The sequence below is a fragment of the Phoenix dactylifera genome, chromosome 4, assembly GCF_009389715.1.
Source record: "Phoenix dactylifera cultivar Barhee BC4 chromosome 4, palm_55x_up_171113_PBpolish2nd_filt_p, whole genome shotgun sequence".
NCBI lineage: Eukaryota > Viridiplantae > Streptophyta > Magnoliopsida > Arecales > Arecaceae > Phoenix > Phoenix dactylifera.
This window is the reverse complement of record NC_052395.1, coordinates 24,308,220-24,334,154: the sequence shown is the minus strand read 5'-3', so window position 1 is coordinate 24,334,154 and position 25,935 is coordinate 24,308,220. Positions and strand designations below refer to the sequence as shown.

Genomic DNA, 25,935 nt, shown 5'->3' with positions numbered 1-25,935 from the left:
AACTTGTGACATTCAGGTCACAATAGAGCAATCTCACCGTTGTGCCAGGCTCACTCTCTAGGTTCTAAAGACAAAACTGTTTAAAAATTGCAAAAGTAGCATATACAAAAATCATGAAACTTGAATTGAACAGATATTATCAAAGTGATTTGTGCCAGGAATAAGATTAGGGGAAAATTTTGGTTGAAAAATACGGTGAGAATATTTAATGAGAAACCTAAAGAGAGCATAATGAGAAACCTACAAAGATTAGAACAATCTTTAAATACAAAAAAAGACACAAACTAATAGATAGACAGTTTTTGAAATTTCAAATACAATTTACCCATGGACTTAATTGAGAAAAAGAGTGCAGAAAGGGTCACAGCCAACTAAAAATACCATTAATTGGTTTAGATTTTTGACATAGCAAAATCAAATGTAAGATTTGTCACTAATGTAGAAAAGAATTCGTATGAAACAAAATAAAAAAGAAAAAGAAGGAACTGTCATTAAAAAGAAAGAGGAAAAAACCGTAAATTAAACAACCACCAGAGATCTAGCTTCATGCCTCATGGCTTTTATGTACTTTTACAGTCATTTCTATAGACAGGAAGAGTATAAACTGAACCCTTAACTCCTATAAGGTAGCTCAAACAAAACAAGCATAACAACAATGGTGATGGTGGAGAACATATGACAACAATAACAGTAGTAGCAGCAGCAGCAGAAAATGCAGTTAAGAGTAATAAACCAAGTCATGGCACAATGATGGAGGGCTGGATTGACAACTATTCTTAACACAGTTTAACGTCATACCTCTAGGGAGCATCTAACATCCTCCACGGTTGGCCAGATTATAAGCGGTTTTCCAGAACCCAGAGGTGATCCGTCATTTAAGATGCCTGATGACATAGACACTGCTAACTCAGCTAACCACCTCTCATCCAATGAACCAAGGGAAGAAAACTGCAACAACTTGCAAGTTATATTTTACACCAGGAATACTTTAAATGATCATAAGAAATACAGGTTACCACACAAATTAGGATGAATGGTGGAATAGCAGGACAAAAGAATGTAAGTAATGAGACCAGATTTTGTGTTAGGAAGTAGTTATACTATCATGAAGTCTGATGCCCTAAATTTGAAGTATAAGAATCATACGTTAGCAACGAAAAATAGGTTAGTGATTCTTTTTACGAGAGAGAGGATATATTTCACTGGTCTGAGGTTTGATTTAAACTACATTTCTTACTTAATAGTGTCTAAAAGCATGAATTCATGTAATTCAACACAAATCAATAAAACTGTAAGCATTTCTGGAACGAAAGAGATGTGCCAAATCTAAAGTAACAATGTCTTGCCATTATCTATGTCATTATCATGTTAAGTTCTGGTCTAGTTCCTGTAACATCAATATATCTAACATTAATTTTTTACAAAAATTCAAATGAACTATGCCACCAACTGTATAAGTATAGGGTAATCAATAGCAGAATGAATATTTTTTTACAAAGCCCTCATGTAAACAACATTAATTTCAATATTCAATAAATTAACCTCTCTGTTCCCAAAACCCAGCATCACCATGAGTCATGTTTGGGCATAGCTGAAAATAATCAATTCAATCTCTACCAAAGTATGGATAAATTTCGGCTGTCTCTATGTTATTTGCAAGATTTTTGCTATGGCAGTTTTAAGATATCCATAAACGAACTGCTAAGGATTCATCATGCTAAAATCTAATGCAATTCCAGTACAGTTAAGCCATCTAGGAGGTCCTTGGAAATGTCCATAATAAAATCTTAGAAGAACACCCATGCTCAAGGTATATGATATATCCGCACTCTATTTCAGAGGCAAAGTATCTAAATGCAAATTTCCAATTCAATGCATACAAACGATGTAATGTTACAATAAAAAAACATGCTAGGAAAGGTGAAAAAATTACAACATGCTAAAAATGTTTAGTGAGTCAGTTCACAGTCCATGCATTAAATACGCGTCAAAATAACTATCGCAGAATATGAACAAACAACATTTTGAATTGTCAAAGATTAACCCACCAATACCTGGTAAACAAGCGGGGATTTACAAAATTCTTTATCAAATATACATTCTTCAAGGACACCTCGCAATTTCATATGGCCCCATTTTTTCAAGTTGGTACCCTTATGATATCCAGGAACAGATGCAATCAACCTAACCTGATAGTTTAAGAGTCATGAGGCAAAAAACATAAGATTAACAATTCCAACAGACAAGTTAACTTCAATAGTAATAATATAATTCAGAATATCTCATTTTACACAATAAAACATGCAAAAAAATCACATCAAGCACCAAAAGCTTTATATATTATGTACCACAGTCCAAGAGGTTGTATCAGTTAGCATAACGCAATCTCATCAAATTAAAGAATCAAAAGGTTATTTTAGTAGTGTCTAAAAAGGAACTATTATTTGAGGAATAGATCTAGATGGACCACAATTATAGTTAAAGCATGCATTTTTCCCTTCCTCCTTCCATCCAAAAGACAAAAGAGAAGGGGCAGCAAGATGGGATCTTCTTCCTCCCTTTTCTAGACCTTCCTCTTAAGATCAATCAAAGAGTTGATAGATCAAGAGAGGATTTCAGCCATCAAAACAAATCTCTGCAAGGGAGCTAGCACCCCGGGGAGATTCAGGTGTTTGGATTGGTCCTCTGCCTCGTATGGACACCCATAGAGGCCGGACGCGTGTGCGGCTTCAAGCGAACCTTCAACAAATCCACGATCATCAGATTTGCGGTGTTCATCTACCCGCACAAGGTGAAGATCTGATCTTCCTAATCATATAAAAAGTATTTAATCCTAATCTATCTACAAACGATTGTTCTAAAATACATTCATGCGATGAACGGGATCTCGTGCATGCCCTTTCGCTGCGTTCTGATTTTTCTACGGCGTGCGTGGGATCCCAATAGTTGTATCAGAGCCAGGTTATGTAGATTAAGATTAGGATTAATCATTAAAGGCATATTAGTTCTGAAATTTAAAATATTATGCTTGCTGAAATTTTCTGCATGCAGAATTTTAGGTTGCTGATTTTTTGCATGCTGATTTTTGTATGCTTGGATTAATGATTCTATTGCTTTGATAATATGATTACAAATGTTTAGAATCATATCTTGCATAATCAGCAAGTCATGAAATGACATAATCAGTTAAATTACAGATCTGAAAATTATATTTATGCATGAGATGCGTATGGTGATGATCATGGATGAACCCTTTTGAATGTGCTGAAATGTTCTACGATGTTCTGTGATATTATGTGATGGCATGTAATTTTGATTTTTAGATGTCTGCGTGCATCTTAAATTCATGTATTAGAGACCTGCGTGTCTCATGAAAAAGGGTTATAATTTATTCTTTTATTTTTAAAATTTAATCTGGGATGTAATCTGTGATGTGTGTTGCACGTCGATGGTTGATCGATACCAAGGTCCGCCGTACCGGTCCGGTCCGGCGTACCGGTCGCCGGCCGGACCGGTACCGGCCGGGCTCCACGAGTCAGACTTTTTTTTTTTTAATGTTGTCTCTGTTGGATCTTAAATTAAATGAAAATTGATGTTTTTTTATTACTTTTTTCATGATTTTTGATATTTTCATATTTAAATTTAGGGTTGAAATTTGAAACATATATGATGCATGATTGCATGTTACGTTTTCCTCCCGTTCGAAATGATAAAATCATACACATAAAATATCTTCGAATTAAGATACAATCATTTACATACATTTAAAGTACTCTAGGATATCTAAAATCGGGACGAGTGCCGATGGCTCTCGTAGATATCTGGATCATAAGTATAATCAGGAGGAGGCAAATCAACCCAATCAGAAGGAACACGCGCCAGATTATAAGAACTGTCGGATCTCTCGCTCACGCTCTGGCTCTGAGAGGTGTCCTCTGATTGTGTAGGAGCCCATCCAAATATGGCGGAAGCAAAATCCAATGCACCATATCCGTATTCGTCAGGCTGAGGCTGTGGATAATAGAATCCGTATCCGTATGTCCTCGGATCTGCAGTCGTATCCTGTCTTCCTGAACGACCTCGAGGAGCCCGTCTTCTATATCCAATAATATCCTCACGATCTCTATCAGGTGGTCGACCGTGGTCCGTATCCTGTGTAGCACCCATAAATTGGGACTCACCGGTGAAATAAAGACCACCCTCCGGCTGTGTCTCATGAGTACCATACTGTCCTCCGCTCCCTCCATGGCTAGAAGATCCATCACCACCAGAACCTTCATCGCTACTAGTCCAAGTCTCTTCCTCGACACTCTCCATTGGGATTCTTTGTTTTCCTTTCCTGGCCCTCTCTGTCTGGCTCCCCTGTGCCTGCGGCTGATCAGCTCTGGGAGTGCGTGGAATATTGCGCTCAGCCCATTGCTCTGGATCGACCCCAGCTTCGGTGGCTATGAAGGTAGCTGGTCGTGGAGGCGATCCTGGCTCGTCAAGCTCGGGCTCCTGCTGCTGGCCTACAAGCCAGCCGAGTAGTGGATCATCGTCATCAGCGGTGAAGGACCCGTAAATCGGATCTGTATACTTGAGCTCCACTTCCTCCTGGATGCACTTTAGCCTCAACCGCAAATTGTAATGCACATAAACAAGGTCGTTGAGGCGCTTTTGCGTCAAACGGTTTCTTTGTTTGCTGTGGATAAGGGCGAAGGTGGACCAATTGCGCTCACATCCACTAGAGGAGACTGTTTGGGAGAGGATCCGGATAGCTATCCGCTTTAGATTTCTCGCGGATCCGCCAAAATGCACCCACCATTCAGCTGCAAAAATATTTATGAAGATTACATATATGATAGTTCCATAATAGTAACTAAGTAACACCAGGTGAATGTTTTGCTGATGTGTCACGTACCTGGATTCATATTGTGTTTGCTGACGACAGCCGCTCGTTGGCCAAAACTGTAGCTGCCCTCTCTAAATAATTTGCTCTGTGAAAAATAAGCATAAGAAAACCATGTTAATAATTGAAGATGCTGATATACTTACACATGCTAGTAATTACTAAATCATAATTACCTCTTCAAGACATAGGGCCGCTTTTTCTGGATCTGCCTCCATCTTGTAAATCACATTACGCAAAGCATCCAGAAGTGTTTCATCCATACCAATTCCATCTATGCTGTACTGAAACCGGGGGTTTAGGTAGTATGCTGCACATATACGAGACTATCTTAGCATAATTATATAATTATATCCATCACTATAATTGTCACTATAATTATATCTTAGTTTACCTGCTAGATGTAATTCCGTACCCATTTGCGCTCCCCACCGTTGCTCAATGATGTTGATGTATGACCGGCCATGTGCTGGATCTGCCTCCATAATCTGATCCTTTGCCTTGACCATCATGTGATACAAAAACCGCATCTGGGGGTAGATCTCGCTATCTACGGCCCGCAGCACTTCATATAATGGTTTGATAGCCTTGACTATTGTAGTAGCCCGCTGCCAGAATGGTTGTCTCGTCACCAAGTCTTCTATCTTGCTCCCTTCAGAGCCGGCATAAGAATATCTACTATCATACCACTCCGGACTGGCAAACATCTGACGTAAGGCTCCTCTCTTCTCGAGTATGCTATCAAGTGCGATGAAGTTGGTAGCAAACCGTGTGACTCCTGGTCTCAGAATCTCTCCCCCTGCATACTTTCTCATCAATGAAAGAACCCAGTTATGGTTATAAATATACCTCGTAATGCGTTGGGCTGTCTCCACCGTTTGTTGCACCCTACGGATCTTTCCAATGTCCATCAACATAAGATCGATACAATGTGCAGCACATGGGGTCCAGAAAATATGTGGCCGCCGCTCCATCAAGACTTACCCGGCAGCCTTATATTGCGGCCCATTATCAGTGACGACCTGCACGACATTCTCCTCTCCTACCAGATCAATCACATCCTCCATAAGTTTCAGCATGTACGAGGTGTTGTGCACAGAAGCCGAAGCATCAATCGACTTGTGGAAGAAGGTCTTAGCATCACAGTATGTCAGGAAGTTGATGATGCTCCGCCTGGTCGGACCGGTCCAACCATCGCACATGATGGTTAGTCCATATATGGGCCACTTGCTCTTGTAGGAGTCAATCCAATTCTCCAGCTCCTCCTTATTGTTGTCAAGAAGCTCACCGTATATATCCTTCGGGCCTGGAGGAGCTACACCGGGACCGGCAGCTTGTATGGCGGCAATGTCAGACCTGTAGTATGTATTGTCTGCCACATTCGCTGGGATGTGGCTGAAGTGAAACCAGGATCCAATAGCTCGCCACATAGTTTTCTTCTTATCCTTCATCCACATTGTGTCTACCCTCTGCTGCCTTGAATCTCTACTGGGGAGAGCATGCGGATCTACATCATGAATTGTCGCTCCTTCTGCAACTCCTCTAGATGACTTCTTTCGGCTACCAAAACCACCCAGCATAGATGCAATCCGGCCACGTTCTTTGCCGACGCCCTCCCTTACTGAAGTTGTCCTCAAGAACTCTGGATCTTGTCTAGTGCTTCGAGAACCGCCGCCCGACTCGTATGCAGAGGGCCCAAATCGAGCCCTATGCTTGGCCACCTCCTCCTGCTGCCACTGATCATCCAGGCTTGCATGCATGGCCGCCTGAATATCTGCCTCCTCCTCATCTAGATCCTCGACCTCCTCTGGCTCCCTAGAGTGATAGGAAGGTGGCTCTGCCGCTTGGCGATCGACCTCCGCCCTCTTCTTGGAAGCCACCTCCTTCGCTTCTTTGGCCTCAGCAAGATTCTGCCTCATCAGCACACGAATCTCGTTAGGACAATTTCGGCACGTAGCAACCTCACCGGAATTTCCGGCTAAGTGTTGCTTCAACCTGGTTACCCCTCCTCCCTTGAAAATCTTGTCGCAAAACTTGCATTGAAACTGGTGTCGTTGCCCCTCACTTCCAAGTCTTCGCCCATAAGACCAGCCAATATCACGCTTTGCAGGGTTCGTTTTTCTTGATGGCTCCATTTCTATCATAAAAGGACAACTTATCAAAAAATTAAGCTAATAAAGTAAATTTTTGCATTATCTTATTATTTAAGTAATTTATAAACTATTTTTTTAAATAAATTATTAACAAAATTAATGAAATAATATAGGATAAAAAAACCGCACCTTAAATAGTCTCCGCTGGATTTTTTGGGCAGGACCTCCTCCTCGCTATCTCTCAAATCTTTCCGTCTCCGCACCTTAAATAGAACCCATTTCTATCATAAAAGGACAACTTATCAAAAAATTAAGCTAATAAAGTAAATTTTTGCATTATCTTATTATTTAAGTAATTTATAAACTATTTTTTTTAAATAAATTATTAACAAAATTAATGAAATAATATAGGATAAAAAAACCGCACCTTAAATGGTCTCCGCTGGATTTTTTGGGCAGGACCTCCTCCTCGCTATCTCTCAAATCTTTCCGTCTCCGCACCTTAACTAGAACCTCTCAAGTCTCAACCTCAAATTGTTTGGGAAAGAAGTGAGCCTCGTTCGGTTTTTATAACCGAACGAGAGGCTTAAGTTAATCCCAGATTAACAGAAAATTCCAGCTTAGTAATGTTAAATTCGTACGGAAAGAAGTGGCCGGTCGGCCGCTTCTTGGTTTTTAATGGGAAGGAGTGGCCTCCGGCCACTCCTTTTCCTATTAAAAAAAGGGAGAAAGCTGTGGCCTGTCGGCCACAGCAATTTTTTTTTTTTTTTCATTGAAAGAAGTGGCCGGTTGGCCACTTCCTTCACAAAACCACGCGCGGCGCGTGGTTTTTGAAACCACGCGCCGCGGTGGTTTTGGGAACCACAGCGCCTCGCTGTGGTTCCCCGAAAAAAAAAAAAAAAATTGAAAGAAGTGGCCCCGTGGGCCACTTCTCCCTAAAACCACGCGCGGCGCGTGGTTTTTGAAACCACGCGCGCGCGTGGTTTTTGAAACCACAGCGCGAAGCTGTGGTTTCGTAAAAAAAAAAAAAAAAAACCACCCGTACCGGTGCGAACCGGCCGGTTCGCACCGGTACGAGTCCCGTACCGGCCGGTACGGGGTCCGTACCGGCCGGTACACAGATGAAAACCGGATATACCGGTTTTCATCGCTCTCCGGTACCGGTCAAGCACCGGACCGGTTCGTACCGGCCCGTACCGGCCGGTACGGACCGGTACGGCTTTCCTTGATCGATACATACCTCAACAAGCACAACTTGCGCGGATCGAGATCAAGGGTTGATTAAAGATGGATCAAGGAGTTGATCACAATTGAACCTAGGGGATCAAGATCGAGTCAAGAGTTGAAGACGATCTAACCAATTGACATGCATGTGCTTGTACTATGACCTCATCCTAGATCCATGATCATCACCAGTTACATTTATATGTTGATATTATGCCTGGATGTTTATGTTTATGTCTATGCATAGCGGGTAGAAATATATTTGCATGAGATGTGGATAGTCAATCGTTAGAGACCTAAATTAAAACCTCCTCAATCAGTCGAGAGTGAACCAACATGAGCTAGTCATATTAGATTAATTGATCTAATTAGTGTCTAGGAGAGCATGAAAGGTGGTTACTTAATTAGGACCTTACTCTCTGAGTAAGGGGAGCCTCCCACCTGCTTACCTGGTCAATTGCTCGATTACCTCTTATGAAGAGCACAAGGTTGCAAACACTAAGACATGATTACGCAATATTAAGTTCATAGGTCTTCCACCGTAGTAGAGTTGCTAAGGTCTTTCCGGTGTTGATTTGTCTCGGCTGGACACAATGGGCAAGTTGTATCGGGGGCTGGACCTCTCTATTGACATGAGATGTTGTAGGGGTAAAGATGGGGTTGGGCGCCAATAACTGTTAGGTGAGGACCCAATGACGACTTTATTTCTGCGGTTATACGGTGGATCTGACTTAACGAAGAAATGGAATCAATAATTGTTAGGTAAGGTTTTCATAACTTAGAGACCAAGTAGCACTGCAATTTGCTTAAGAAGCGTTGTACAAGAGTTGTACACTCATCCATTTATATGTCACCAGTAACCGTTAGGTGAGGCGGCATGTAAATTGGCGGGACCGTAGTACCCACTAGAAACCCTAGTTGCGTAAGATTTTCGTTTCTCCACCAGGAGAGTGTGAGGGATTTGAGAAAATAGTAGGAGTACATTTGTTTTTAAAGTTCCTAAAACAAATAGAGTTCAAGTATAAAGTTTAACTAGAATCTTTACTCTCTATAGATCACAATGTCAGCTTTGAGCCCTTTGATCCGTATTCTTGAGACCAACCGATTGACCGGAACTAATTACAAAGACTGGCTAAAAAACCTGAAAATTGTTCTGAGTTGCGAGAAAATAGGTAATGTGCTCGACAACGATATCCCTAGGTTACCATCACGTCCGACCGATGAACAGCGTGAGACGCATGAAAAATGGACGGACGATGACATTAGGGTCAAGTGCTACATCATGGCATCCATGTCAAATGAACTCCAATGCCAGCATGAGAATATAAAAACTGCTAGATAAATATTGGCACACCTGCAAGAGTTGTATGGTGAGCAAAGCCCCACAGCACGCTTTGAAGTGTCTAAGAGGCTCTTCAAGGCAAAGATACGCGAGGGGCAGTCTGTCCACGATCACTGTTTGACTATGATGAAGGACCTAGAAGAGCTTCAGAAGCTCGGTATGACCATGCACAAGGAATTGCAAATAGATCTGATCCTGCAATCCCTTCCTGATTCATTTGGGCAGTTTATAGTAAACTACCATATGAATAAGATTTAATGCACTAAGACCGAACTGTTAAATATGTTGGTAACTGCTGAAAGGGCCTTGAAAGGTTCAAGGGGCACTGTTCTTGCTGCTGAGTTGACTTCTGATTCCAAGATAAAGTCTACTTGGAATAAAAAGAAGCCAGCGAAGAAGCAAAAGAAAGACAAGAAACCAAAGAAGGAAGTTCAAAAGAAAAAGGCTAATGACAAAGAAAAATGTTTCCACTGCAACGTCAACGGCCACTGGAAAAGGAACTGCCCTTCATATCTCGAGAGCCTGAAGAACAAAAAGGCAGACATACCTTCATAAGGTATGTTAAACTTGCTCGTAATTGAAACTAACCTTACGGTTTCTTCTACTTCTAGTTGGGTTATAGATTCTGGTTCTAGTGCTCACTTGTGCACTACTATACAGGATCTAAAGGAAAGTAGAAGGCTAGCGGAAGGTGCAGTAACCCTTCGGGTTGGCAACGGGGCAAGAGTTGCGAATGTAGCTATGGGCACCTATCCTCTGCGACTACCGTCTGGTTTTAGTTTGTTGCTTAGAAACTGTTATTATGTCCCTACTACTAGCAAGAATTTGATTTCTGTTTCGTGTTTAGCGCAAGATGGTCATGTTTTTATATTTGACAAAGACTGTTGTTCTAATTATTTCAAAAATAAATTAGTTGCACAAGTAGTGTCTGAACAAGTAGTGAGTGCCATAGGATCCAAAAGATCCAGAGATGAGATAAACCAGAAGTATTTGTGGCACCTCAGGCTTGGCCATATTGGAGAGGACAGAATGAACAAAATGGAGAAAGATGGGTTTCTTGGCTCATTGACTTCCGAGTCATATCCAGTTTGCGAGTCTTGTCTTCAAGAAAAAATGGCTAGATTACCCTTTGTAGGACATGAAAAGAGGACCACTGAGATACTTACCCTGGTTCATACCGATGTGTGTGGCCCATTCGATGTGCTAGCCAGGGGTCGTTATTCATACTTCATTACCTTTACCGATGATTTTTCATAATATGGATGCGTATCTTATGAGACACATCTGAATCTTTTGAAAAGTTCAAAGAGTTCAGAAATGAAGTAGAAAAACAAACTGGAAAATCCCTAAAAGCTCTTCGATCAGATCGAGGAGGAGATACCTTAGTGGAAAATTCCGAAACTATCTCAAGAAAAATGGCATAGTCTCACAATGGATGCCTCCGGATACACCTCAACTCAACGGGGTGTCAGAAAGGAGGAATCAGACTCTATTGGAAATGGTCCGATCCATGATGAGCTTCACTGATTTATCTATGTTTCTTTGGAAAGATGCCTTACTATCCGCAATTTACTTGTTGAATAGAGTTCCCTCTAAATCTGTTCCTACCACACCGTATGGGATATGGCATGGTAAGAAGCCGAGTCTTGGTCATTTCAAGATTTGGAGATGTTCGGCCCACGTCAAGTGACCGCAGGCGGACAAGTTAGAGCCTAGAACCATATGTGCTCGTTTTATTGGATATCCTAAAAAGTCATTAGGATATAATTTTTACGTCTCAGAGGATCACAATGTATTTGTGAGCCGACATGCTATCTTCTTGGAAAAACAGTTTATCCTTGATAGAGGCAGTGGGAGAAAAATTGGGCTTGAAGAGAGTCTCTGAAAAGCAACAAGTTATGGATCCTATAGAACCTATTCATATATATCCAGTACACGTAGTACCTCCTCCACCTCATAGATCTAGTAGGGTCTTCCATCCTCCTGATAGATACTTAGGTATGCTTATAGAGGATACTAAAGAAATGTTCCTCATGGGAGATAGGGAACACGTACAGGATCCCAATACCTACAACGAAGCGATATCAGATATCGATTCCGAGAAATGGCTGGAAGCCATGAAGTCAGAGATAGACTCCATGCATTTCAACCAAGTCTGGATCTTAGTAAATCCACTAGAAGGTATAGTACCTATTGGATGCAAATGGATCTACAAAAGGAAGATAGGTTCGGATGGAAAGATAGAGACCTATAAGGCAAGGCTAGTGGCGAAAGGGTATAGTCAGCGCGAAGGTATTGACTATCAGAAGATCTTTTCACCTGTAGCCATGCTGAAATCCATTTGAACATTGCTTGCCATTGCAGCATTTCATGATTATGAAATATGGCAGATGGATGTGAAAACTGCTTTTCTAAATGGATATCTTGATGAAGACATCTATATGGAGCAGCCTTTGGGTTTCACTTCCAGTGATGGAGATCACAAGGTCTGCAAGCTGCAAAGGTCCAACTATGGACTAAAGCAAGCATCTCGAAGTTGGAACACTTGTTTCAATGATGTGATCAAATCATTTGATTTCATCAAGAACGAAGAGGAACCATGTGTTTACAAAAAGGTCAGTGGGAGTGCTGTCGTATTCCTCGTATTGTATGTGGACGACATGCTCCTGATTGGGAACGATATTCCCATGCTAACCTCGGTTAAGATCTGGTTGTCAAAAGAATTCTCCATAAAAGACCTTGGGAAAGCATCCTATATTTTGGGGATTAAGGTTTATAGAGACGATCTAAGAGGATGCTTGGCCTATCACAGAAGATGTACATAGAGGAGTTGCTGAAGAGGTTCAGCATGGAAAACTCCAAAAGGAATCTTTTACCCCTTAGGCATGGGATTCATCTCTCCAAGAAGATGTGCCCCAACACATCTGAAGAGATTCAATGCATGAGCAAGATCCCTTATGCTTCTGCAATAGGGAGCCTCATGTATGTCATGCTGTGTACACGACCTGATATAGCTCTTGCTGTGAGTGTCACTAGCAGATATCAGTCGAATCCAAGCGAAGAGCAATGGACAACTGTGAAGAACATTCTCAAGTACTTGAGAAGAACTAAAGATTTGTTCTTGATCTTTGGAGGAGCATCAGAGTTAAAGGTAGAAGTATACACAGATTCAGACTTCATGACTGATATTGATGATAGAAAGTCTACATCTGGATATGTGTTCTTGTGCAATGGTGGTACGGTAAATTGGAAGAGTTCCAAACAACCGATCATTGCTGATTCTACCATGGAAGCTGAGTATATCGCCACCTCTGAAGCTGCAAAGGAAGCCTTCTGATTCATTGCAGAGTTAGATGTACTGTCATCAGATGCCATAACACTCTACTGCGATAATAATGGCGCCATAACTCTTACTAAGGAGCCAAGGACTCATCAAAAGTCCAAGCACATATAGTGGCACTTTCACCTCATACGCGACTACCTCGAAAAGAAATATGTCAAGGTGCAGAGAGTAGATTCCACGGACAATGTGGCGGACCCGTTCACTAAGCAGCTAAGTCAGCAGAAAACTGAAGCCCACCTTGAGAAGATGGAACTTAGATATATGACTGATTGGCTTTAGTGCAAGTGGAAGATTGTTAGATGTATGCTCTATAAGCCAATCTGGCTGACACATTATTAATTATGGGATATAGTTTTGTACTTGACTTTATTATTATTGATTAATAAATGGGCATTCTTTTCATTCATATTGTTTATGTGTCTATGAATCGTCCAAGAAATTAATAAGATGATACATATTCTCAAGAGTTGAAAATTTGAGCCATGTATCATTGGTGATTAATTTCTAAATGCTCCTGATCAATGGATCATCATGAGGACGGTGATCAATCCGATGAGATCAGTGCATAGATCGCTTTTCTTATGGATGAATGACTCGAGTCCACAGTGTAGGGACACTGAAGTGATAGTGCAGGTGCTTGTTAGAGAACAAGGGTACTGAGCGTGACTAATACAAGAAGTCACTTGGATGTCTATCCACTCGTCAGTGACTTGCTTGATGTTGCAGTAGTGTGACTGGTCCTTTGACTTGCGGTGCTTTGGCTACTCACAGTGAGATTATTGTAGTTTGACTGCACATATACATGGTCTGTAGACATATGGATCCTTGTAGTGTAGATTGGCTGCAGTAGGTTCACTGTAGGAATAGGGTATGCACCTACATGGAATCTATCGATCTTGATAGATGAGGAGTGATTCTATGTGATTTATAAGACTAAGTTCGTAAGACCTCAGCTGGGGCAGTATAAACAGTGGAAAGCCCTCTTAAAAAGGATTGGTCCCACGCATTAGATCCAATCCTTATCTTAAAAAGGAATAAAAGGGGCAGCCGTGAAGGGGTTTTTGACTTCTCCTTTGAGCCATGAGAAAGCCCTCTTATCCCTCTTGGTTTCAGCCGCCAACATAAAAAAAATGAGGGAGATAAACATGAGCTCCTAAAAATTAGAAGCTCACGTTTAAGATGATTCAAAAAGCCTCCATGCGGGCCCCCTTGAACCTCCCTCCTTGGAAATACGTGGGATTCCTCTCCTCTCCTTAAAAGCCGTGAACAGCACCTCTCCCATTGGGTTTTTCAGCCGCAAAGAAAAAAAAAAGAAAAAAAAAGAAGGAAGGTGGCGTTGGCTTCTTCCCTTCCTCCTTCCATCCAAAAGACAAAAGAAAAGGGGCAGCAAGATGGGATCTTCTTCCTCCCTTTTCTAGTCCTTCTTCCTCTTAAGATCAATCAAAGAGTTGATAGATCAAAAGAGGATTTTAGCCATCAAAACAAATCTCAGCAAGAGAGCTAGCACCCCAGGGAGATTTAGGTGTTTGGATTGGTCCTCTGCCTTGTGTGGATACCCGTAGAGGCCGGACGCGTGTGCGGCTTTAAGCGAACCTTCAACAAATCCACGATTATCAGATTTGCGGTGTTCATCTACCTGCACAAGGTGAAGATCTGATCTTCCTAATCATATAAAAAGTATTTAATCCTAATCTATCTACGAACGATGGTTTTAAAATACGTTCATGCGACGAACGGGATCTCGCGCATGCCCTTCTGCTGCGTTCTGATTTTTCTGCGGCGTGCGTGGAGAAATCAGGTTTTGGTCTAGCTTGAGCTAGGCTTGGGTCAATGCTGAACCATATGGATCCAAACTAAACTTTGGAGCAACGTTGAGGGAGGTGGGCTCCACTCTAGTTTAGTAGACCCAAAAGGAAACTTTGTCTAGGACTAGGATCTAACTTATACATCTATATATAGGATTTACTTGGGTTTAAAAGGATTACCAATATAAAATTTTCAAACCTAAAAATTGCCTTACATGGAGGTGAGGAAGGAACAAAAAATGTCTGTTTCTTGGCTTGGATCATCAAGAAAACAAAACACAGAGCAAATGCATATAAGCCTAGATGATTTTTTTCTAGCTTCTCCTAACAGCCACTTCTTGGCTTATGCTCAAATGATAAGCACATCTCAAGTTACATAACTAAATATTTATTCTTTACAAAAGCAATTATTTTACTTTAGAAGTCACAAAAGGACTTCTTCTCAACAACACCAAATCAATCCTATCATAGGTTCGCGGTACCGATGGTACCGACGTACCGGTCGGCTCCAGTAATGGTACGGTACCGGTGCCAAACCGAGCCGATCCGATACCGTACCGATGGGGCACATTCGGCCTGGTTTCGACCCCATTGTCGTTTTTTTTTTTGGGGGAGTTCTTTCACTTTTGGATACTTTTTTAATGTTTTTATGTTTAGGTTTAAGGTTAAAACTAGATGATGCAACTTATTACTTCCAAATGATTCAAATAATGAGATGAAGAACATAAAATATTTTCAAATTAAGATACAATCAATTACATACATTTAAAGCACTCTCGAATATCTAAAATCGGATCGAGTGGCGATGCTTCTCGTCAATATCTGGATTATCAGCATAATATGGAGGCAGATCAACCCATCCCTCTAACCAAGCGGCATTGTAGTCTTGTATGCTCAATCATCGAGGAATGCGCGTCGGGTCATAAGAACTCTCGGATCTCTCGCTGAAACTCTGGCTCTGAGAGGTGTCTTGATAAGGGGCCCATCCGAATATGCCGGTACCAAAATCCGACCCGTAAGACCCTCCGGGCTGCGCAGGGTAGTAGCCACCGGCAGATGACTCCGATGCACCATATCCATAGGCTGGCTGAGGCTGCGGATAATAGGAAGACTCGGAACTTGATACATCAATGGATCCGACTCCACATGGAAGGTCATCTGCAGCTGCATCCTGGCCTCTTGAACGACCTCGAGGAGCTCTTCTTCGATATGCAATGGTATTCGACCGGCCTATATCAGACGGCCTACTATGGTCCGTATCTTGTGTAGCATGCGTAAACTGAGACTCACCGGTGTATCGAAAACCTTCCTCCGGCTGTGTCTTATAAGTAGTACCATACTGTCCTCCACTTCCTCCATGGCTAGTAGATCCATCACCACCAGAACCTTCATCGCTGCTGATCCAAGTCTCCTCGACACTCTCCATTGGAGCCCTTTCCTTTCCTTTTCTTCTTTGCTGGGATTGACGCCCTTCTGATCGAGTCGACTGGGTACTAGAGCGTCCTCGTCCTCGCATGAGAGGATCATCTCTCTGAATGGAAGCATCGTACCAGTCATGCGGTGACTGGCTCCCCTCTAGCCACGTCATATCAGCTGTAGGAGTACGTGGAATGTTGCCCTCAGCCCATTGCTGTGGATCGACCATAGCCTCAGTGGCTATGATGCTGGCTAGTCGTCGAGGCGATCCTGGCTCATCAAGCTCGGGCTCCTGCTGCTGGGCCGCAAGCCAGTCGAGCATAGGATTATCTTCATCATCTGTAAAAGTCCTATAGATGGGATCTGCATACTTGAGCTCCACTTCCTCCTGAATGCATTTTAGCCTCAACCGCAGATTGTAGTGCACATAAACTAGGCCGTTGAGGCGCTTTTGTGTCAAACGGTTTCTCTATTTGCTGTGGATGAGGCCGAAGGCGGACCAGTTGCGCTCACAGCCACTCGAGGAGACCGTTTGGGAGAGAATCCGGATAGCTATCCGCTTAAGATTTTTTGCGGATCCGCCAAAATGAATCCACCATTCAGCTGCAAAAATATTGAAGATAATTACATTTTACATATATGATGGCCTCATTGTCGAAGATAATTCATATGCAGAGGTGTCTTGCAGATTTGTATTGTACCTGAATTCATAGTTGTCTTGCTCACGACAGCTGGTCGCTGTCCAAAGCTATGGCTGCCCTCTCGAAATAATTTGGTCTGTGGAAAGAAGCTTGTTGTAGTATGTCAATAATATAAGATCCGATATATTTACATATGTTACTAAATCATAGTTACCTCTTCTATACATGACGCGGCGATTTCTGGATCAGGCTCCATCTTATAAATAACATTACGCAGAGCATGAAGAAGTTCATCATCCATACCAATTCCACTCTCGTACTGAAACCGAGGATTCAGATAGTATGCTGCACATAGATGACACCATCTTAGTATAATTATACAAATATATCAATCAGTATAATTATCAATATTATCGCTTACCTGCTAGATGCAATTCCCTACCCATTTGGGCTCCCCATCGCCGCTCAATGATGTCGATGTACTCCTGGGCATGGGCTACATCTGCCTCCATGATCTGAGCCTTTGCCTTCTTCATCATGTGATACAAAAAGCCCATCTGGGGGTACCTCTCGCTATCCACGGCCCGCAGTACTTCATATAATGGTTTGATAGCCTTGACTATCGCATTGGCCCGCTGCCAGAATGACTGCCTGCTTACCAAGTCTTCCATTCTGCTTCCTTCAGTGCCGGCCTGGGCATATCTACTTTCCTGCCACTCGGGACTGACAAACATCTGACGTAGGGCTCCTTTCTTCTCGATAAGGCTATCAAGTGCAATGTAATTCGTAGCAAACCGTGTGACTCCTGGTCTAAGAATTTCTCCCCCTGCATACCTTCTCATTAATGAAAAAACCCAAGTATGGCTATAAATATACCTGGTGATGCGTTGGGCTATCTCCACCGTATGTTGCACCCTACAGATCTTTCCAGTGTCCATCAGGATGAGGTCGATGCAATGTGCAGCACATGGGGTCCAGAAAATTTGTGGTCGCCACTCTATCAAGACCTGCCCGGCCAACTTATATTGCGGCCCGTTATCAGTGACGACCTGCACGATATTCTCCTCTCCAATCTGATCAATCACCTCCTCCATAAGTCTGAGGATGTAATTGGCGTTGTGCACCTTATCCGAAGCATCAACTGACTGGTGGAAGGTCTTTGTATCACAGTATGTCAGAAAGTTGATGATGGCCCGCTTTGTCGGACCGGTCCAACCATCACACATCAGAGTGAGCCCATATGTGGGCCACTTGCTCTTATATGAGCCAATCCAATTCTCTAGCTCCTCATTGTTGTCAAGAAGCTCACCGTAGATGTCCTTCGGGCCTGGAGGATCGACACCGGGACCGGCAGACTGTATGGCAGAAATGGCAGACTTGTAGTATGTATTGTCTGCAGCATTCGCTGGAATGTGGCTGAAGTGGAACCAGGATCCAATAGCTCGCCACATATCTTTCTTCTTCTCCTTCTTCCACATTGTGTCTACTCTTTGCTGCTTCGAATCTCTCCTGTGGAAGGCATGCGGATCTACATCATGGATTGACGCACCTGGTGGAATCCCTCCGGAAGACTTCTTTCGGCCACCAAAACCACCCAAGATAGATGCAATCCGGCTACGTCCTCTGCCCTCGCCCTCCCTGACTGAGGTTGTCCTTTGAAACTCTGGATCTTGTCTGCTTCCACCAGAACCGGCGCCCGACTCGAAAAACGAGGGCCCAAATCGAGCCCGATGCCTCGCCACCTCCTGCTGCCACCGATCATCCAGACTCGCCCGCATGGCAGCCTGGATCTGTGCCTCTTCATCTGGACCCTCGACCTCCTGTGACTCCATCAAGTGATAGGAAGGTGCTTCTGCAGCTTGGCGTTCCACCTCCGCTTTCTGTTTGGCAGCCCTCTCCTTGGCTGCTTTGATCTCAGCAAGGTTTTTCCTCATCAGCTGACGGGTACTCGGTGGGCACTCCGAACATGCAGATATCTCACGAGAATTACCGGCTAAGTGTTGCTTTAATCTGGTTACCCCTCCTCCTTTGAAGCACTTGTGGCAATAATTGCACTGAAACTGGTGCCGTTCACCGAGCATCTTCCCATGCTCCCAGCCAATATTACGCTCTTGGGGTTGCCCTCTTCTTGATGGCTCCATTCCTACGACCACATTAATTTTTTTCAATTTCTATTTTTTTGTAATTAAAAATTATTTAATTAATTTTTTAATTAAATTATAAATTATATAAATTCTGTAAAAACAAAAGTTAATGTCATCATTAACATTGTCCATATATCGACAACATATAAAAAATTCAAGACGAAATGGAATCATTGAATCATTTCCTATTTTTTGGCAATTTTTGACTTAATCTTTTTAAGCAATTTAAATGAAATATTAAAAAACCAATGTAGGGGAAAGAAATTTTACCTTATTTAGTTTTTGCTGGATTTTTCTTCAAGAAAAACGACGCTCTCCGACCCTTCTAATTTTTTTTCACGCCTTTCGCTTCTTTATCTCCTCCTTTCTCTCTGCCTTTTCTTCACCTAAGCTGATGGATTTGTTGATTGCATTCGGTCGGCTTTTATAGCCAACCGTTGAGCCACTGTGCACGTTGGATTTTGCCACGGTGCGGCACTTGCACCTTCAAAGTGCCGCACCGGCACTTCGAAGTGCCGCACAAAGGGGCACCTTCGAAAGTGCCCCAGTGTGGCACCTTCGAAGTGCCACACTGGCACTTTGTCAAAGTGCCACACTGTGGCACTCCAACGCTGTGGCCACGCTGGTTTCAGCACCGAACCGGTGCGAACCGGCTCGGTTCGCACCGGTTCGGTTATGTACCGGTGCAAACCGAACCCGGTTCAGTTATATACCGGTGCGAACCGCACCGGTACGGGGGTCGAACCGAACGGTTCCGACCCATAATGGGTCGGAACCGTTTTATACCCTCGTACTGGACCGGTAACAGTCGGTACCGGTCCGGTACGGGCTGAACCGACCGGTACAGGTCGGTTCAGCAGACCTTGATCCTATGTCTCAGTGCATTTGTTGATGATGAATCAACAATATTTGAGAGGTGCTAAGGTTTGCAGCTAATATGGTGTTCACTTCATAAGAAGTATCAAGCCCAGCCCACTTCCCTATAAAGTTGAGCATAGTAGGCTTAGAAAAGAAAACAAATGTATGGAAGCCAAGGATATTCCATCTGAAAATTTTAGCTAAATTAGATCTAAAAAAATCAAAGAAAATGGAGTGATGCACAATGATATTATGTGGATTAAGGCACAAGATAACATTGTGGAAAGGCATGTCCAGACTAAGTGACTGCACATGCTTTACGGACGTGAAGCTGGCACTATAAGTGAAGTTGGCACTATGAGGGCCTAGGCATGTAAGGTTAAAACGGAATACGATACATGAAGTCAAGATGCATCATTTATAAAAATGTTGCAGGGGTCAGACAAAAATAATATAGGTATGTTCAACAAAAAAAGTCTTTGAATAGGACTCAGATATGTCTTGAAGAGTCAAGAAACAAGAAAGTGTAAGACAACCACGATGGGAATTAATTTAAAATACCAATCACTGTCCTTTAGAAGCAGGAAAAAAATCAGGAAGTGAGATATATGATGTCATAACTTAGGATTTTGTTTTATCCAAGAGGTTAAGATTTAGAACCAAGCAAAAATAGAATTCTGAAAGCATCTATAGTGATTATGCCCACTGTTGTCTTAGACAATTCCATGACCATATGGTTTATCAGCCCACGATTGCTTGCTTCGTGATTATCTACTTTACAAAATCACGTGTTAATATAATGCAACAATTCAACCACGCAACTATGTCAATGTTTTTTTTCTTCTCAGCAACAATTCTGCTCACCGAATCTAAGATGATATTTTACTTCCGATATATGTATTTGAAAGGTGAGAATTATAAATGATCTCGTACTCCAGAGCATCAAGATTTCATGATTTTAATTGGCACAAATCGCCACTGCGCTAAATATTCATGTGCATATTTAATGTTGTCATATCCTTCAAAACAATCATCATAAAAGTAAATACAGAAGACTAGAATAACCTAATACATCCTGTTCTTTTAATAAATCAAAAAGCATTTGAAGCATGTATTCCTTGATTAAAAAAAGGTAAGAAATTGTACTGAAGAAGCAATAGTACATTTGCACCACTTGTAATTACAAATATACAAGTCATTTTCAAGAATTGCTGAAAAAGCAGCTACTGCAATACTGCATATCTATGAATAAAGATTATAATGTATTAGAAACAAGATCTGCTAAAACAAAAGGAACATTAAAACTGGTTCAATAACTTGTAACTAGAAGATTAAGTTCACAGTACAAAGCAGACTACTAGTAGACCCAGAGATGGCAAATCAAGGTTTCAAGTGCTTGCCTGTGCCAGGCCAGTATGGACACCAAGCACAGGATGCATAGCAGTTAATAATTTTTAAATATATCAAAAAAAATAGTGCAAAATCTGTTTGGAACAGCCCAAACACCAACACCCACAGACGAAACCTTTTGACAGATTAAATTTGAAAATTTTCCAAATACGAATTATGATATGAACATCGTGAGTAGAGAAAGAAAGGAATCAGGTGCAAGAATTAACGAGCATGTAAATTCTCAACATGAGACAAATATTAATATTCATATTCAATTTTCATTTGACACAAATAAAAAAGAAAAGCTAGTATTCCATCATACTAATGCAAAAGATTTTTTTGATGATACCATCAACATAGGAATGGAAGTGGAAAACAATTAACATCCAGAGATGCATTATAAACAAAATCATGTCATTAACCAATTTGGGGATATAAGTTCAAATGGAAATGCTTAGGATAGCAATGCTACAAGCAGCAACTCAGAACACCAAGAAACTAGTTTATGAAAATTTAGATCTACAGACTGAAAAATGGGAGGATACCTTTGAGCTGCTATAATCAAACTTCTTGAAGAAGGAAGGATTGATGTTAACATTGCCAACCACAGGCAAATTAACGTTAAATTCAGACCACTGCATATTTATTGGTAGAACTAATTAGTTTGCTGCAACCATTTCAGATTAATTGAGTAAACTAAGGAAGACAAACAATGATATGTTACAAGTAGAATATTGTTGGCCAGAGATGTTGTATGAGGAAAATTATATGAAAATAGCAATCTGAATAATCTGAATTCAAAAGACATTATGTGCCCAATAATGTTCACACAAGACGAAATTAGAAGACTTGCTGGAGAAACAAATAAGAAATAGATGGGGTTTCAACTTCTGAAAAAAGTTATCCTAACAGAAGATGGAAATTTCTTATGCAATACAAGCAGAATTGTTTGCAATTTGCAACCAATTAAGTCAGTAAAAGTGGCCATGCCGAGATAGTGAGAATCCTAGGAAACAACTAGGTTGACTACATAGTGCCCAAAGCACTTTGTAAGCTAATGTTTGTGCATCTATGAGTGCATGTGCATATTCTTGCATGTTTATACACCTGCTGTGAGTCCTTTGCATGTTCCAGTCAACATACCTTTAGTGTGTTGAGATAATCAACCAGGTCATTTTCAAATGAAGACCCTTTGTTCAAATTCTGTTGTTCTTTCCATGGGAAATCTTGCATCCATAAACCTTGGGTTTTGTTGTTCCAGTCAACATAGATTAGATTTGCAGTGTGTACAACAACACGCACACCTTGAGGATATACAAGAAGCATAGCTTTGGAATGGTGTGTTCCATATGAAATAGGAAGTGGGGGCTTGTGAAGGATCCAATTTGCAGGTCTATTTTTCTGTTAATTCCATGAACAAAAAACATATAAATATTTTTTAAAAAAAGCTAATAAGGAAATGAAAATCAAAAGGATGGTATGTAATCGTAGGTACTTTCAAACGGTCAATCGTGGCACCACTTTCTCCATGAATGACAAGCACGTGAGGAATTTTCCTCAAATCTGGACATGCTGCAAAATATGAAAAACATGGATTCTTAAACTACATGCTTGGCAAGAAAGTGTCCACACAAGAGAATGAAAAAATGTTACATGGTAATAAGTAAAATAATTTCCACTCAAATACATGTTGAACCTGCAGAATGCCTTTTAGCGGAATAGGTTGCTTGGACACAATCCAATTCACACAGTTGTAACAATTAATATAACTACCATAAGTGCATCTAACACTTTAAAAGTAGTATTAAGAACTCACAACAGACATGAACAAAAAACAAATTATGACTTGATGAAACCAAAAGCCCCAATGAGTATGGATCTCAGAGTTTAGAATGACAGAAATATGAGAAAGAAGAAGTTCTGAAGGAGAACCTATAATGCACGTGTTAGAGGTACATGCCCTAAGAGCACCAAAGGAATGTTTGGAATTAATATCTTGGTTAACTTCAAGTATTGCATCGGTAAAGCTAACGGTACATTTGCACCATATTGGCAGTATCAGATTTCAACATTTTCCACCTTACTTTCAGATAGAGGCTCTTGATCTTAAGAGAAATAATCATAAGATATAAGTGTTGCAATATAATATTTTAACACCATCCTTACAATATATATAAACAGCACCTCATACGGGCATTTCACTTCTTTCAAATTCTTGGTATTAAACCAATGGTGACTCATACAAGCTAAGGAACAATTTAAATTTACAGATTCATAGCATATATGCAGTATTACCCCTTCAAGGAGCAAATAAGTTAAAAGAAAGAATAAGATGTAAGAAGTTAAAAAATAGGTACTACATAAGCCAATTTATAATTACAAAAAAGTCTAATTACTGGAATGTCAAACTTACCAGACATCAACCAATCAATGTCCACCATGTAATTTGATAAGACGGCAATAAGCACGTTCCCCTACTAATACATAAAACAAGTCAAAAAGTTGAATTCATTTCTGAGTCCAAGTAGGTAATCAATGGGGGAACAAAATGTCAAACATGAGTCAAGGTATGATGCCTCAGCTATATTATTCCTATAATTCCACCCACTACCAAATTGCTTAATGAAAGGACCAAAAATGTTACTTTAGATAAGTGATTAGCAGTTAAGAAACTGTATGACCAGAACACCAAAGGTACGTGATATTCTGACAACATCTAATGAAATTTTGCTTTCTCTATGATTTTCACAACTTTCACAAAAATCATTTACCAATAAAACATTTGTGCATCTACGAAACATTTGTGCTTCAACTACAAGTATATTCACCAATAAAATTAAAGTAATAATATGATAATCATATAATGTCCCTTAAGGTAAAAAAAGGAAATCATGACATATAATTGCAGTATCCCCGTTCCATTTCATTGCAAATGTCCTTTAAGGTTAAAAAAAGGAAAATCGGAGATAAAATGGAGCTTGGGAATAAAGAGGCAAGGACTTAAATGAGTTGACATGAATACTTCAACATTTCACAGAAGTAGGCACCATATGCTATTTTTACAATAAAGATGCAACTGCAGCATTTACAACATAGCAATAAAGGCATGGTTATTGAAGACAATAAAGAGATTGTTCTATTTTGAAATTTTAACACCCTTTTTGAGAAAGCATAGATGGTATAAAGAAGAGACCAACTTCAAAGAAATTGATATCAAGAATATCCTTTTTCTTCCTTTCGTAGGAAAGGTTGCTCAATTATGAGAGGCAGGCAAATCAAAGACTGAAGAGCTTGAAAGGTATGGTTTTGGGCAGGGGTCTGCTGTGCCGATACTAGGCACCATACTGGTTGTCCGGCGGCACAAATCGGTACTGGTTGTACCGACACAGGAGACCGTAGGAGAGGAAAAGAGAGAGCGAGTGGGGGAGTTCAAAACAGAGGTCCGGCCACGGCCTCCGCCACCTACACCAGCACCGACCTCCGTCGGCCCTCTGCCAGCCTCCCTCCCTCTCTCTTCCTCCCCCGCTCGCTCTCTTTTTTCTTCTCTTTCCTTCTCCTCCTCCGGCGACCGTGTCTCGGTTTCTTTGCCGGAACCGCTCCGGTCCGCCACCGGTACGGCTCGGGACGTCCCAAATCGGGCAGTTCGGCACAGTTCCGCCGACCTTGGTTTTGGGTGAAATTTGTTGACAATACCATATAAAAGTTTAAAGCTTAGGTGGCAAACAGTGCGAAAGAAGTTACAAAAAATGACAATACAGTTGAGGTCAAAACTCCAGGAAAGAACAACCTATGCACATTTCTATCGATTCTTAATAGAGTTGGTACGCATGATCCTTAAATGTACTTTTGTTTTGCATGTATAGCAACTAGCAAGTTACCGTGCTGCATCAGACATTCTTTCTTCTAAGAAGAAAGGAAAATTAACAAGAATTTCTTGAAGTCGCAGTTCTTGAAGTTCCAATATCTCTTCACTAAAACTACATAGTTATGGATTTCCGAACCAACCCAACTCGGGCGGTTCAGGCCATACCAAACCATACCGAAGCCAGCCGAAGACCGTTCAACCTCTCGGGTTGGTTTGGCCCTGGTTTATTAAAACCCTCCCCTGACCACCACTATTTGGCTTCGAAAGCCCTCCCAAGTTCGTTCCCTCACAAGGGTTTCGCACTCATCTTGTCCTCACCAACCACCGTCGTCGCTCCCAGGTAAGTCTCGCCAACATTCTCTCTCCCTCCCTCCCTCTCTCTCTCTCTCCCTTCACCTCCCTTTTGGTTTGGGTTTCTCTCTCCCCCCTCTCTCCATCTCTCTCTATCTCCCCCCATGTCCATGGTGGCCCTCCTCCCCACATTCTAGCACACCCCCTCTTCTCTCAGTCTCTCTCCCCCTTCTTTCCTCTCCCTCTTGCTCTCTTCCTCTCTCCTCCCTCTCCCTCCCTTCCCCTCTCTCCCACTTCCTCTCTCTCCTTCTCCCTCTCTCTCTCCCTTCACCTCCCTTTCGGTTTGGGTTTCTCGCTCCCCCCTCTCTCTATCTCCCCCCATGTCCATGGTGGCCCTCCTCCCCACATTCCAGCACACCCCCTCTTCTCTTACTCTCCCCCGTCCTCCCTCTCGCTCTCTTCCTCTCTCCTCCCTCTCCCTCCCTTCCCCTCTCTCTCCCACTTCCTCTCTCTCCTTCTCCCTCTCCCCCTCTCCTTGTTTTCAATACACCCTGGAATGGTATATAGACCTATACCAAACCAATTGCCAGCTGGTACGCCCTCCGGTATCGGTTTGGTAAACCTTGCTGCACA

General features: G+C 41.7%; 3 protein-coding genes across 7 annotated transcripts in view; all 3 read right to left on the bottom strand.

The window, feature by feature from the left end:
- LOC103716828 (tyrosyl-DNA phosphodiesterase 1) overlaps positions 1–25,935 on the bottom strand; it is a 58,910-nt gene that overhangs the window by 14,370 nt on the left and 18,605 nt on the right. For all 4 annotated transcript variants that reach the window (XM_039125921.1, XM_039125920.1, XM_039125922.1 and 1 more), the window contains 6 exons: positions 23,560–23,620; positions 22,642–22,718; positions 22,290–22,547; positions 21,692–21,781; positions 2,055–2,189; positions 799–948 (listed from right to left, as the gene is read on the bottom strand). In XM_039125921.1, the coding sequence (XP_038981849.1) occupies positions 799–948; positions 2,055–2,189; positions 21,692–21,781; positions 22,290–22,547; positions 22,642–22,718; positions 23,560–23,620 (771 nt within the window). The remainder of the gene's footprint in view (positions 1–798; positions 949–2,054; positions 2,190–21,691; positions 21,782–22,289; positions 22,548–22,641; positions 22,719–23,559; positions 23,621–25,935) is intronic.
- On the bottom strand, positions 3,625–5,058 carry LOC120110579. The gene is made up of 2 exons (XM_039125926.1): positions 4,901–5,058; positions 3,625–4,808 (listed from the first exon to the last, which is right to left on the bottom strand). The coding sequence occupies exons 1-2, from the start codon at positions 4,908–4,910 to the stop codon at positions 3,784–3,786; spliced, it is 1,035 nt and encodes a 344-aa protein (XP_038981854.1). The 5' UTR covers positions 4,911–5,058; the 3' UTR covers positions 3,625–3,783.
- LOC120110578 lies at positions 14,631–21,684 on the bottom strand. 2 transcript variants are annotated; one of them, XM_039125925.1, is made up of 2 exons: positions 16,813–21,684; positions 14,631–16,714 (listed from the first exon to the last, which is right to left on the bottom strand). In XM_039125925.1, the coding sequence occupies exon 1, from the start codon at positions 18,891–18,893 to the stop codon at positions 17,163–17,165; it is 1,731 nt and encodes a 576-aa protein (XP_038981853.1). In that variant the 5' UTR covers positions 18,894–21,684; the 3' UTR covers positions 14,631–16,714; positions 16,813–17,162. The 2 variants fall into 2 exon arrangements, with proteins under 2 accessions (XP_038981853.1, XP_038981852.1); XM_039125924.1 differs by having other exon boundaries at positions 16,695–16,888; positions 16,967–21,684.